This window comes from Equus przewalskii, chromosome 10 (genome assembly GCF_037783145.1).
Source record: "Equus przewalskii isolate Varuska chromosome 10, EquPr2, whole genome shotgun sequence".
NCBI classification, from domain to species: domain Eukaryota; kingdom Metazoa; phylum Chordata; class Mammalia; order Perissodactyla; family Equidae; genus Equus; species Equus przewalskii.
The window spans coordinates 22,664,327-22,678,693 of NC_091840.1; the positions used below are offsets into that span (position 1 = coordinate 22,664,327).

General features: G+C 55.5%; 2 protein-coding genes across 9 annotated transcripts; one reads left to right on the top strand and one right to left on the bottom strand.

Annotated features, from left to right (window-relative positions):
- Positions 1 to 251: 251 nt before the first annotated feature.
- Positions 252 to 9,302, bottom strand: GRB7 (growth factor receptor bound protein 7). Of its 8 annotated transcripts, XM_070562088.1 has the most exons (16): positions 8,367 to 8,418; positions 7,799 to 7,861; positions 4,439 to 4,595; positions 4,188 to 4,341; positions 3,847 to 4,003; positions 3,600 to 3,721; positions 3,430 to 3,507; positions 2,975 to 3,112; positions 2,525 to 2,635; positions 2,238 to 2,336; positions 1,855 to 1,935; positions 1,635 to 1,751; positions 1,419 to 1,479; positions 1,208 to 1,295; positions 1,012 to 1,105; positions 252 to 772 (listed from the first exon to the last, which is right to left on the bottom strand). In XM_070562088.1, the coding sequence occupies exons 3-16, from the start codon at positions 4,588 to 4,590 to the stop codon at positions 626 to 628; spliced, it is 1,599 nt and encodes a 532-aa protein (XP_070418189.1). In that variant the 5' UTR covers positions 4,591 to 4,595; positions 7,799 to 7,861; positions 8,367 to 8,418; the 3' UTR covers positions 252 to 625. The 8 variants fall into 8 exon arrangements, with proteins under 8 accessions (XP_070418189.1, XP_008517112.1, XP_008517114.1 ...); XM_008518890.2 differs by lacking the exons at positions 7,799 to 7,861; positions 8,367 to 8,418 and adding an exon at positions 8,626 to 9,302; XM_008518892.2 differs by lacking the exon at positions 7,799 to 7,861 and having other exon boundaries at positions 8,367 to 8,451.
- Positions 9,303 to 9,966: 664 nt separating this feature from the next.
- Positions 9,967 to 14,353, top strand: MIEN1 (migration and invasion enhancer 1). The gene is made up of 5 exons (XM_008518888.2): positions 9,967 to 10,135; positions 12,828 to 13,185; positions 13,286 to 13,383; positions 13,857 to 13,933; positions 14,010 to 14,353. Exons 2-5 carry the CDS (start codon positions 13,097 to 13,099, stop codon positions 14,091 to 14,093), a joined length of 348 nt encoding a protein of 115 aa, XP_008517110.1. The 5' UTR covers positions 9,967 to 10,135; positions 12,828 to 13,096; the 3' UTR covers positions 14,094 to 14,353.
- Positions 14,354 to 14,367: the final 14 nt, after the last annotated feature.

Consider the following 14,367-nt stretch of genomic DNA (forward strand, 5'->3'; position numbering starts at 1 on the left):
GGATGGCGGTCCCTTGTCCGTTCATTCATTTAACAAGCAATGACTGGGCACCCACTTGGGCCAGGCTCCATGCCGGACACTGGAGACTCAGACGACCAAGACCACCCTTGCCCTTAAGAAACATCTAGGCTGGCTGGTACGTGGCCTCAGTCCATCTGACATGTTCCCCAAGGCCTTAACTGGTGCCCACCTCTCTTGCTCCCCTTCTCTCCTCCAGCCAGCCAGGTCGTGCCAGACAGAACTCACAGATGTACCAAAAAATAGTCTTTATTGTCACTAGTATAAAACAGAGCAGATCAACTGGCCTCTCAGTCTGTACAAAGTGTGGGGCATAAGACCACCTGGGTTGCCCCCTTTTCTCCCATAATGCCCTGTCCCAAAGCAGTGCCCAGGAGCTCCAAGACAGGGAGAGGGCCACCCCAAGTGCCTTCCCTTGAGGAGAGGGGTAGAGGGTAGACTGGGTGAGGGGTACTTTCTGCCTGAGGGAGGAATAGGAGCAAGGCGGAGCCCTCCAATTATTCACGATCCTGTCCCCACCTTCTGCACCCTCCAAGTCCACTCTATGAGTGGAGGGAGTGGTGGGCAGCCTGGAGCTGGTTAAGACATGTGCCTGCTTGTGTGGCAGTCAGAGGGCCACGCGGGTACAGCAGTGGCGCAGCAAGCACGGCAGGATGCCGCGGTTCAGCTGGTGGAACTCCACAAGCTGCAGCAGGTCAGTGAAGCGAGTCTGGCCATCATCCATGCTGAAGTAAAGGCGGCCCTCCTCCTCGCTCTGGGGTATGGCCATAAGGGGTGGAACGTCAGGGAAGGGCACGAGGCTTGAGGAGCCCCCTCCTGGGTCAGGGCTGAGGTCCCCACTGTTTGTGCAGGGAGCAAGGACAGCGGGAGATCCCAGACCCACTCAGGCCTAGGAGAGCTTCTTGAGGGGCCCTGATGAGGAGGACAGTTTCTGGGAGTCCTGTGTCTCCACTGCAGGAAGCTGGGGCTCTTACAGAAGGAAGGATTACTCACCGGCAGGATAAGATAATGTTTGACTTTCTGCAGGTGGCACAAAGAGAGGACAAAGCCCTGTGGGTTCCGCTGACTCTCTCGGACCAGGAACAGGCTACCAGGAGACAGGGCAACATTACCAGGGGACACACGGTTGCCACCTACCCAGGGTCTCTTCACCCCAGGGTGTGCTGCCCGGCCGAGCCCTGCCCCTTACCCATCTACCAGGCCCTGCTGCCCGATGAGCCGCTGGCTCTCCTCGCGGGAAATGCGTCCATGGAACCAGGGTTGGGTGCGGTGGATGGCTGGGGTAGGGAAGGCAGATGGGCAGTCACTCCAGGGAGAGGACCCTCATCCTAACCACCCCCACCGGGAATGCTCAAAGCCAAGGCAGCCCCCACCCCCAGGGACGCTGGGTCCTCTCCCACCTGCACTGAGGCTCGAGCCTGAGCATGGGGTGGGCAGGCTGAGACGGTGGTTCGTCTTCTTCTGCAGAGCAGTGGGGGACACGGGGGTCAGGGCGTGGCTGGAGTATTACCCAACCCAAGATTCTAGAACCCCTTTCTGCAGCTCCCTTCACCCCTCTCTTCCTCCCACTCCATGGAAACCCAGGACAAACATGCAGATGGGTGCTGGCCCCTCACCCTCCAGGCCTGGGCCTCCTCCAGGGCTGCGCTCAGAGCTTCCCGAGGGTTCTCGATGACACGCCCAGCATGGCCAGAGAAGTCCATGGCCACCAGGGTGTTATCCGAGACACTCCTCTGCAGACGGGATATGATGGGGGAAGGGTCAGAACAGGACCCAAGTACCTCCAGGCTGGGGCCTGAGTGCCCACCCCCAGCTAACGCCCCTGTGTACACTCACCAAGGGTGGGGAACCCACACAGGATGGACGCAGGTGGCGAGACTGTGCCTGCTGGTAATTCTTATACAGCTGCATGCCATACTGGGGGGTAGAGAGAAAAAGAAGGCCTAAGGTCAAGCAGATCCTGGGGGCTGGGCTGTGACCCCCCTAGACCAGAACTCCCCAAAAGCAGCACTGTGTCTCTGCCCCTGGATAGGGAGCTTCCCAAAGCCAGAGCTGCGGATCCTGCCTTGGACCAGGGGTTCTGGAGAGCAAGGCTGTGATGCTCCCTCATTCCAGAGACTTCCTCATTCCACATTCCTCATTCCACAGCTGTAACTCTTCTCTCAAGCCAGGGATCCGATGGGTGGGGCCAGCCCCCCAGGCCAGTCCCAGAGCCTCACCTTGAAGAGGCGGAAGGCAGCTAACCAGCAGGTGCGGCTCTGCTCATCCTCACTGCAGAAGATACGAAGCCCCTTATGGCCATTTCGAAGCTTGTTCGGCTACAGGGAGAGGAAACTGGCTGGTCCCATGTCTGCCTTTAGGACCAGATGTCTGTCTCCTGCCTCCATGGGGCAGGGCACAGTGCAGGGAGAGGAGTCTGGTGTCCCAGATGGAGCTCAGAAGCCTCAGGTAGGATCCTGGGGCCTGAGCAGCTCCCGCTCCCTCCCAGGCAGGCCAGGGTCTTCACCTTGATACAGAAGCCGAAGTCCGTGGGCATCCCATAGAATTTGCGGCCCTGGGTCACCACATACACGTTGGACTCATTCACATCTGCTACGTACTGCAGGTGCCTAGGATCCTGTGCAGCATGGGTGAGCAGCACTTGTCACAGGCAGACCCTATCCCTTTGCTACTACCACCCTAAACCAGTTGGAGAGATTTCAGGCCCAGAGAGGGGCAGAGAAGTGCCCCAGGTCACACAGCAAATAGAAGTAGGGCCAGGACTCGAACTCAGTTCACCTGCCTTTCCCACAGCTACTTCCTGGGGCAAGTAAACTGGGAGGGAAAGAGGAGCAGCTGAGGGTCACAGGGCCCAGGGGAAGAAAGGTCCAGGAGTTCCAACAGGGAAGGGGGAACTCCTAGAAGGACCGGAGATGGGGTATCCAAGGGGCTGGGGCTGTCACCCTCAAGGACTCACCTTGGAGGTGCCCTTGGTGGAGTAATAGAGGCCAGACCGGCGCAGGAAGCAGAAGAAGCGTTTCCAAAGCTTGCGTCCCGACCCCCGCAGCTGCAGGAAGCCCTGGATCTCTGGGAAGCTGCCTGCATTCAGGAAGTTCTGAGGCCAATGGAGAATAGGGTGAGAGGCCTGGAGGGGGCCTGACATTCACATTCACACACACACCCAGGCCTTCATAGGACCTGCCTTTATGACAGGAGGTGCTCTGATGCATTTATTGTCCCCATTTAACAGACAAAGAAACTGATGCTCAGCCAGGGAACGTCACTTGTCCACAGTTCCATAGGGCATAGGACTGCGCTGGGCTATATCCATCACACAGAGGGGAGGCACAAGGCTTAAGGGCCGAGAAGCAATGGGTGATCCTGAGGAATCATGACTATGTCATGAAATGACATATTCAGGTGAAACCTCACCTGGATGAGGTCTTCGTGGGATATGCCCGTATGTGCATCAAAACAGCTGGACACCATCTTTTCTGGGAACAGGGCATGCTGGGGGAGAAAGGAGTCAGGACTCAGGGATGGAGGGTCCAGGCTGGGGATCGGGGTGTCCTAGTGCCCAGACCCCCTTCACACACACTCACTGGGGAGCTCTTGAACAGTTCATACTTGGCGAAGTTTTTCCGGAAGATGAAGCGGCTATCTCCGCCAATGGGCCAGGCAGCCTGCACTTCCACCACTGATTCATGGTCCTCTAAGCCCCGCTCTGGGGTCAAGGGCAAAAAGCAGCGGTCAGTGGAGACCAGCCAGGCCTCCCAGATGAGCCACCTGCCTAGCCCAAGGTGTGAAGTATTGCCTTCCAGCCCAGGCAGCCCCAGCACCCCAACTCACCCAGTGCTAGATGTGGGTGGCACTCCACCAGCCCCCAGTTTTCATCACTTAGGGCATGAGCTCGCTGCACCAGCATTTCACAGACATAGCGAGCTGTTGCACCTGCCGCCACCTCCACCGACCGGCAGGCCCCATCTTCGCTGTATACCTTTACTACCTGCACCCAAGGAATTACAGATGACTTGAGGAAGGGCAAAGGGTGGTTCTTTCCCGTTCCCCAACCTGCTGTACTCTGAGGGACCCCTGACCAAATCCCCCCACCTCCACAGAACTAGCGTTATATCCACCCCAGTCCCGTCGCACCCCCATATCCCAGACTTCTCTTTCCCAGGACAACTCACATGAGGGCAGCTGGCGTCTCGGGGGAGCAGCCCCCTTGCACTGCAGGACCCCCCAAGAATGGGGGTCTGTGAAGGGGGACTGCAGAGCTCAGGGAAGGGGTTCGGAATGGAGGGTAGAGAGCTTGCCCGCAGCTCCTCCTCTCGAAGAAGTTTCCTATGGCCAAGTAGGGAGGAGTTGACTGCAAGCTTCTATGTATAACCCAGCGCTGACCGCCCCCCAACCCCTCCTCAGTCCCAGTACCCCATTGTACCTGCTGGTTGGAATGGGCAGAGGCTGGGACCTCTTCACCTCCCCAGGCAGGGGGGGATCAGGAGGTGGGGGGGTCCCAGGAGGGGTCCCAGGGGCCGGGTACAGGTCTTCCGGGAAGCTGCTGGGATGAGGTGGAGACAGACCCAGCTCCATGACATCTGAAGGAGAAGACGGGGCTGAACGCAGCCGCCCTTGTGCCCTTGTCCTGGGGAGAAGGGCCAAGAGGACCCAGACCTCCTGACTTCACACAGCTGTCAAGGTGCCCCTCAGAGTTTACATTGTACCTCAGTGCTCCCCCTCGAACTGGAGTTTCCCTGGAGCCTTTGGGGAAGGGCAAAGTGAGCCCATTTTACAAAAGGGGACACTGAGTCCCTGAGAAGGAAGCATTCTTGCCCCCATCACAGGTAAGCCAGGGAGTGGAACCTGGTGTTTGGACTCCAAGTCCAGTGCTCTTCCTTTAGCCCCACGTTGCCCAGGGGAAGAGCTAAGAGGACCCCCCCACCACAAGCCAGGCGGCAGCAACAAACTCCACAACCCGCAGACTGTCTGGGGCTCAGGCTCTCAGTGTCAGGGCAAAGGGCCACCCCACTCCTCTGGGCTCTGCCCCAGGTTTTTCCAGTGCTTCGTTGGCAGACCTGGTTGCCAGAGCCTGTTGTGGCAACGCTGGCCCAAGTGCTGAGTGATGCACAGAAGGGGAGAAGGAGGTGGGGAAGGACAGGAGCCAGGAGGGCAAGAGGCGGGCTCAGCTGCAGTAGGAGGGACAGGGCCAGCCTGGGGGCCCTTGCCTCAGCAGCCCCCAAACCTTGTGTGCCCTCCCCAGGTCCCTCCTCCTCCCCAACTTTATTGAAACCCCAATACCCGAGCTATCTCCTCTGAGAAGACTTCCTAGATTTTCCACATTTAGACCGAAGGGCTCCCTCTCCCCAGTGTTGCTGAGGCCACACTGCGCCTGTGCACCTGTCTTATCCACCCACCAGTCTGAAGATGCCCAGCACTACCAAGCAAGACCAGGGTCTTACCCATGTCTTATCACCCACAGGTGCTGTACAGGCACCCAGTAAGGATAGGGGAGATGGGGCAAAGATGCTGCTGAGGGTAGAGGCAGGGCAGGCCCCTCCTTCACAGGAACCAAGACAACATCCCTTTGGCTGAGCTGAGACCGGGGAGAACCTGGGTGAACCCACCAGTTCCAGCCCCCAGCTTGCTCTCTGGACACTGGGCTAGTGCTGTTAGGCTGCTTCGGGCACCCAGGATTGCCCTCCCAGGATGGGGCAGGCCTCTGACCCTTAGGTGAGGGCATAAGGGGATTTGGGGGACAGGTGAGTCAGGGTGGGGCGGGACAGCACTGCCTGGAGCTCTCCATTCAACCTTGACTCATCTGTACAACTTCCTGGCTTAGGAGAAACACAAACAACCCTACCTCTACCCATACCCGCCCCCAACCTACCCGCCTGGGAGGAATGAGGGAGGCACAGGGCAGGGAACAGGATAGGGGAGAGGGAGGAGGATGCAGGGCCTGAGGCTCCTGACATCATCTCTTCCCCACCCTTGGCCTACCTACGATTGCAACTGCTCCAGTCCAGGTGGGACCTGCAGTCTGCCCCCAGTCCTGTAGCCACCACCCAGCCCAGGAGCCCCCTCACCCAGGAAGGAGAGAAGAAAAGCCCGGCCTGGATTCAGAGGCCCATGAGGAGTGGAGCCAACCTCTCCTTGGTGCCCCTGGCTCCCGAAAGAAACGCACAGCGGTCCCTCTCCTGACCCGGCCCTACCGGGCTTTCATCCTGCTGCTGCGGCCCACCCCTAGCACCCAGGACTCAGCTGGTCTGGGAGACTCCAGCACATCACCCCTGGAGAATGAGGGTCCTGCTAACACACTTTCTTGGGTGTCCTGGCCAGAGGGGTGGAAAGTCAAAACACCCAAGAGGACAGACACAGACAGGCAGGCAGGGAAAGGCCTGGAGAGAGAGCCAGGGAGGGTGTTCAGACTCCCGCTGGGAAGGGCAAGACACACCCACCATCGGACATCAACAACAGAACAGCAACACCTAAACACAATGCCCCCACCCCCACCTCCTGTCTGACCTCTGGCAAACAGCCCAGCATTCCAGGGAGGACTAGGGGGAGGGGCTGCGGGGCTGCCCCTTCCATGAAGTCAGAGACCAACAGTGGGGCAGGGGCAAGAATCAGGGAGGGGAGAGGGAAGTAGATTTAAATCGGATTAGAGTCTTGGGTCAGAGGGCAGAAGGGCCACTGAAGACTTCGGTTTGGCCTTGAGATCCCTCCATCTTGCCCTCCAGAGCCTTCTAAGGCAAGAGAGGAGTGGCACAGTCAGGACCAGAGGTGAGATGGGAGAACTGGGTCCTAGCTGTGGGGCCTGGTCAGCCCCCGTCCCAAGAGATCTGAAGCTTTCCAACTGGGGTCCTAGGAAAGCTTCTGTTGAAACCGACCCCCGAAACCAATCTGCCCCTCAACACTGCAACTCCAAGCTGTGGCTTCCTCAACCGCCTCTCCTGCTCCGGCGGCTCCGGCCCCACCCTCCTTCCCGCCCTCCCTGTCTCCTGCCTCCTTGTTTACTTCCTGAATCTTGCCTCACCTGGCTGGCCCCTAGGGCGGGTGGCAGGGCCCAGTGTTTAGAGCCGATAGAAAACAAGGCCACCTTCGGTGCTTCCCAGGGCGGGGGGGAGGGACTGGCAGGGAGAGGCCTAGACTGGGGACCTGGAGGTGGCGGAAAGGCCCCGGTCTGGCCCGGTACTCCACACCCCGCCCCCATCGAGATTTATTGTAGTGAGGAAGGCTTAATCTCTGCGGGAGCTCTTAGGGTGCAGGGCCCTGGTGAGGAGGCGGGAAACCCCTAGGTGACCCGGAGTTGGGGGCAGCGCCCAAAAGCCTGAGGCCCCGCCCACTCCCTCACTCAGGAAAAAACACCCAAGCGGGGGGGGGGGGGGGCTGGGGGGGGCAGCTCTTTTAAAGTTTAATTTGGGAAGAATGCTGGAGTGTCTGTGGAGTTAATCATTAGAGGCTGCTTGCCTTCATGAAGGGCCCCCCTCACAGCAGGATATCGGGGAGAGAGGGGAGAGCAGAGTCCAGGACAGGCAGACCAAGAGGGGGCATTCTTGAGGGGCACTGGGATTGGGAGGCCTTCCAAGGGCAGACAGGTGCATTCTCCACCCGCAACGTGCCAGGGAGACCCAGACCCAGACCCGGGTCTTCCTCCAGCCTGTTCAAACACACAAGACCATCTGCCCAGCAACGCGCACCCAGACTCTCCCCAGGCCCCACTGCGCTGCAGACCGCCCAGCATCCAGCCCTCCAGCCTTCCAAGCCCATTTCATTCTGAACCAGGAGGGACCCCAGGGCCTACCTCGCCCGTCCGAGGGCAGGAACTTGTGTTCCTGAGCAGGATACAATCCGGAGAGACGGAGCTCTAGCAATGTACAGAATCCCTCACATTTACTGCCCTCCAAATTGGAGGGTGCACCCCCTTCCCGCGCGGAGACGTCAGTCTTTAGTAGAGACTTGGGGAAACTCAAACTGGAGTAAAATCAGATTGCGCAAGAGAGTGACTCGGTGCAGCTCCCTCGGTATTCGGACCCTGCTCCTAACTCTCTTTCTGGGAATGTGGGGAGGGGCTAGTTTCAGCGGGAAAGCTCGTCTCCTGGAGGAGAGAATCTGAGATTTTACTTCCCTAGCCCCACCAGCTAGTTTGCCCGGGGGGCTGAGGAGAGGGTTTCAGAAAGGGAAGGAAGGAATAAGGAGGACAGGAAAGGAGAACAGGGAAAGACGGAGGGAGGGGGCGAGATGGGAGACTGGAGGAAAAGAGAAAGCGAGGCCGCCAGAGTAACACAGCAGGAGGCGGAATCTTTCCATATTGACCCGCGACCTGGCGAGGCTCCCCACCCCCAAGGTGAAGCGCCCGCTTTGGTCGTTACCTGGACCCTGGGTGTTGTTACACCTGGCTGGGGCCACTGGTTTAGGGAGGGAGACGCCAGGCCCTTAACTACCTGTCCCCCTCCTGCCCCCGCCCTTGGCCTGACATCACTGAGGGGGGAAGGGGGGAAACCAGGCGGCCGCCGGTCCGCACACCTGGGCAGCCAGCCAGCTCCTAGCCCTGAGACGGGCACAGCTGGGCCCTGGTGCGGCTGGAGGTGGGAGCAGATTGTCGTCTAGGATCGATCTCTGTCCCCTTACCTGGAGGAGCCCCAGCAGGAGTAGCAGGACACGGGGTCCGAAGTCCGGCTCTGTCTAGGAACCCTAGATACCTGGGCTTGATTTTAAATCCACTCCCTCTTCTTGTCTGCAGGTAGTAGGAGGGTGTCCTGACTTTGGACGTAGAAGTGGGAGTTGGGGGAAGGTGAGCCCTGTGTGTCCGGGCTCCTGGCCCAAGAAAACTAAAATTATCTTGGGCAGGTGGGGGCGGGGCTGGGGGAGGGGCCTGGGAGAAGGAAGCACACGAGCGGGGGCGGGGACTCCCTGACTTCGCCGGCTGGAATTGTTTTGGCCCTTCTTAGCCTGGCAGCAGGTGCCGGGGGAGAAGCGGGGAAAACAGTCGAACTTAGCCTCGAGAGCGAAGATCTAGAGTCTCAAGACCTAGGAGGGAGGGGCTAGGAGCTGGAAGGTAGGGGGAACGGCCCCGCCCACTCTTCCCATGCCCCTCCCCAAACCTGGCCAGTTTATTGGCCAAGATAGGGGGCCTGTCGGCAGCTCTGGGTCCCACCTCCTGGGGCAAAGAGCACGCTGCGAATGAAGGAAGCCAGCCAGAGGGGATGTCCAGCACATGACCTGTCCCTTGACCTCCAGCCACAGTCTAGCCACCCAGGCTGCACCCTAGCCCCTCGGAGGCACCCAGGGTCTGTCTTCCCTTCTGAGCAAAGTCCAGGCTCTCAGCTTCTCCTTTTGAAATCGAAGGGGTTAGGCAGGGTCTCATGGTGGGAGGAGTGATCTGGGGAACGCTCTAGCCAGGTGCCAAGGAACTCCCCTCAGGGCAATCATGTTAGCGCTCTCCTTTGGCACTAGGCAAACACAAGGACCTGGGAGAGGGCCTAGGAGGCTGAGATCAAAGGCAGCAGCCACCTCCCAGCCTGAAGTGGGTGACAGTTGGGTAAACAAACATCCATAGGGTGATAAGAGGTCTGCCCTGGGGGACCATCAAGGAGTGGCTCCAGCCTCAACTTTCTCCAGCTGGGTTTCCCTTGAAAAACCGGGATGAGAAATAAGCAAAGAAGTGGGGAGGGGGCAAGATCACCTGGGCCATGGAGAAGCTTGTACAAAGCACAGTAGACAATTCACTCAATCATTCATTCTACTAATATTTGTTAAGTACCTTCTACATACCAACCCCACGCTTGGTACTCGGGATACAGTGGTCAGCAACAAAAACAGACCCTGCCCTTATCTTCATGCAGCCCAGGTGGGGAGACTGATGTTAATCAAAGAATTACACAAATAATAAATGACAGGTGATAACTATTCTAGGAGAATGACTCACCCAGGGAGTTAGGAAAGAATTCTCTGTTGAAGTGACAATTGAGCAGAGGGGAAGCTGTCTGGGGCAGGGAGGAGGTTCGAATTGGTGGATGGGAATTGGGGCAGGAGGCACCTTTCATGATGACAGAACAAGAGCCAAAGCCCTTGGCAGGAGGGGACACAGCAGGCAGACGCAGAGTAGGGGCGGAGGAGAAGGAAGGAGAGGAGGCCACAGGTAAGCCCAAGCTGATGTGGAAGGTATGGCGAAAGACAAGTGTTTTGGACTCAGCTGTTTTTCTCAAATTGTGGCCTGTGACCACCTGCCTCCAAATGTCCCTAGGCTTATATAAGAAACAGATCCCTGGGCCTTTCTCCATCTGCTGAATCTCAGTCTCTGGAGCCAAGACCCAGGAATGTGTGGTATTGACAAGCCCTCAGGTGGTTGTTCTGTAAACTAGGTTTAAGAGCCATCCATCCTGTCTGTCCAGACTGGCAGGGCCTATGGGCAGAGGCCAGACCTGCAGGGTCTATCTGGGCTTAAGCAGAGGCACGGGGGAGCGGGCAGATTTCTATTTTGGAAAGATCACTCTGGATGTTGATAGGGACGTTGGAGAGGGAGCCAGACTCAGAGGGCTGAGTGCTGTAGGGTTGCATGTGTATGGCTTTCTGGAGGGGACAGAACTATAAGGACAGAAAGCAGATCTGAGGTTGGGGAGGAGGAGGTGGGGTTAACAGTAGAGGGGCACAGGGACTTGTGAGGAGCTGTTGTGCATCTTGGTCACGGTGGTGGATGTACAATTGAGTGTGTCAGAACTCAGAAAAAAGTTCACTCGAGAGGGTGAATTTTACTGTATATAAATTGTATATGAAGTTTTTTAAATAAAAAAAGACAACAACAAAAAAGAATAGATTTATAGATCAATGGAGCAAACTCAAGAGTCCAAGCAAAATCAAGGCCCAGGGATCTGTTTACATTTCCTTTACATTTCTGGTCAATTGATTTTTGACAAAGAGGCCAAGACAATTCAATAGGGCAAAGGATAGCCTTTTCAATAAATGGTTCTGGGGACAATTAACTATGCACATGCCAAAAGACGAATTTAAATCCTTACCTCACACAGTGTACAAAAATTAACTCAAAATAGATCATAGACTTAAATGTAAAAGTTAAAACTATAGAGGCTGGCCCAGTGGCGCAGCGGTTAAGTGTACATGTTCTGATTCTCAGCGGCCTGGGGTTTGCTGGCTCGGATCCCAGGTGTGGACATGGCACCGCTTGGCAAGCCATGCTGTGGTAGGCGTCCTACGTATAAAGTAGAGGAAAATGGGCACGGATGTGAGCACAGGGCCAGTCTTCCTCAGCAAAAAGAGGAGGATTGGCAGTAGTTGGCTCAGGGCTAATCTTCCTCAAAAAAAAAAAACAGTTAAAACTATAAAACTTCTAGAAGAAACTATGGGAGAAAATCTTTGTAACCTTGGGTTAGGCAGAGATCTCAGATATAACAGCAACAGCACAAGTGACAAAAGAAAAAGTTGGTAAGTCAGATTTCATTAAAATTAAGTTTTTTGCACTTTATAAAACACCATTAAGAAAATTTTTAAAAAACTTATCAAAGACTGGGAGAAAATATTTGCAAATCATATATCTGATTAGGGACTTTGTATCCAGAATATATAAAGAACTCTTATGAATCAATAAGAAAAAGACAACAACCCAATTAAAAATGGGCAAGAGATTTGAATAGATGTTTTTCCAAATAAGATACATGAGCAGCTAATAAGCACATGAAAAGGTGCTCAACATCATTAGTCATTAGAGAAATGCAAATTAAAACCACAATGATGTACTACCTCCCATCCACCAGGATGGCTATAATCAAAGAGACAAACAACAACTGTTGACAAGGTAACAGGGAAACAAACCCTCATATGTTGCTGGTGGGAATGTAAAATGGTACAATCACTTTCAAAAACAGTTTGGCAGGTTCTGCAAAAGGTTAAACATAAACTTGCCATACAACCCAGCAATTCTACTCCTAGGAATCTACCCAAGAGAGATGAAAACACACGTACATACCAAGACACTTACATGAACATTCATAGCAGCATTATTCAAAATAGCCAAAAACTGGAACCTCCAATGTCCATCAACTGGTATTGAACAGATAAAAAGGTGGTATATCCATACAATGGGATACTCTTCAGCAACAAAAAGAACAAACTACTGGTACATGCCACAGCATGGATGAACCTCAAAAACTTTTTACTGAAGAAGCCAGAAGTAAAAGACCACATATTGTATCATTCCATTTATATAAAATGTCCAGAAAAGGCAAATTTATAGACAGAAGACAGATCAGTGGTTGACTAGGACTGGAGCTGGGAGCTGGATTGACTGCAGACAGGCAGGAGGGACCTTTTCAGGTTAATAGAGATGTCCTGTAACTGGATTGTAGTGATGGTCGCACAACTTAATAAATCACTGAACTGTTTAAAAATGAATGGTTTAAAGTGGGTGACCTGTTAGTGTACCATGGTGGGACTCCAGGGAAGGAAGAGGCAGCGAGACAGTCTTCATTTCTAGAGCTGCAAAATGGGAATAATGATGCCAGCCCTGTAGTGAGGCTGGGATGAGACACGGGAGGTGCAGGAACCGGGTGCACGTGGAGGAAGCATAGAGCCTGAAGAGCGGGAGCCCGAATGCAGGGGAGAGGCAGTCTCTGTCCCAGATTGTGCCTACTGTTTCGAGTTTAAGAGTCAGAGTACTTGAGTGTGTAACTAGGGGATGGTTTAAAATGCCACCAGCATGTTAGTGACAAATAGCAACTATTCCATACCAAACCCCAGGCCCTGGGTCCGCTTGCCCCACCACTTTCTCTTCCTTTTGTAAACTGTAAAGCGCTTTGCCGTCTATGATCTTTCATTAGATTAAATAGGCCGTGAAGTCCAGCGGACACCAAGTGCGTGACAAGCCTGGCGCCCTAAGAACCCCGGCCAGGAAGATGGTATGGGTCAGACCACCCGCCACCCGGAGCCCTCCAGCTGGCGATAGAGCCAAAACGTAGCAGCAGCCGCGGCCTGCAGGGGGCGCCCGAACGTAACGCGCGCCTCCGCCCCGCCCCGTCGGCCCCGCCCCGTCACGTGTTCGCGGCGTCGCGCACACCCGGAAGCAGCGGCTGGAGTGGAGCCGGCCGCAATGAGCGGGGAGCCGGGGCTGACGTCCGTAGCGCCCCCTCCCGGGGAGATCGAACCGGGCAGTGGGGTCCGCATCGTGGTGGAGTACTGGTGAGCGGCTCCAACCGGTGGGGGTCTGGTCCGGACGGGGGTGGGTCCACAGTGGCTCCTCTCCCAAAACCCAAGCGGACCCCAGGTATCGTCTCCCTAGTGAACCCTGCGGCTTCGAGGCGACCTACCTGGAGCTGGCGAGTGCCGTGAAGGAGCAGTATCCCGGAATCGAGATCCAGTCGCGCCTGGGGGGCACAGGTGAGGCCCGCAGAACACCTGCTGAGTCAGTGTTCTAAATCCCAGCTCTACCACTTTCTAGCTCTGGGATTGGCTGTTTTATATAGTGTCCAGCAGTGTCTGGCACATAGTGAAATGTCCAGCCAACTTGAGTCCCCTTCCGTAGATGAGGGGGTCACAGATGAAGCCTGTAGAGAGAAACTGGTGAGACTACAGAAGTGTAGTGTTACGGGGGGTCGGAGGGTGGGATGCTCTTCGTCCAGTTATGAAGCCGAGTTCAAAGGAAGGACACACAGGTAAAAACTAGGTTCCTTTAGCTTGACCCTGGATTGGGAAATGGCTTAAAGAATTACGAGTCTCTAATGGAGCCGGTGGGGGACATGAAGGAGACTGTGTGAAGCCTAAGGAGTGTGGAGGGACCCCATCTGGAGGGCCTCCCCTGACTTTTGCGTGTTCTCAGCATGCACTTCATTCATTGATTTATTTCATACCAGGGGCCTTTGAGATCGAGATAAATGGACAGCTGGTGTTCTCCAAGCTGGAGAATGGGGGCTTTCCTTATGAGAAAGATGTGAGTATTTGCAATCTTGGGAGGACCCTCGCTTCACCCTGCCCCTACAATCCCCTTCCACATCTCTGCCCTCTAGCTCATTGAGGCCATCCGAAGAGCCAGTAATGGAGAACCCCTAGAAAAGATCACCAACAGCCGTCCTCCCTGCGTCATCCTGTGACTACATGTGACTACACTGGTGCCCCTTTGGGTACCAGGAGAGAACAGAAGCTTCTGTGGTCTTGGGGGTGGGAGAGAGACCCTCTCCATGGACATTTCCACAGCCACCTTATACCCCCTTCCCAGGATTAGTGCCCACAAAAGCCAACTCCCCTCTCCAGCTTAGCCATACCTGTCAGATGCCACCATAGTTCTAACTTATTTTCCACTAACCCTGGGCAATATCAGCTATTGGTAATAAAGTGACACTACAAACACCTATGCCAACTAGTGTG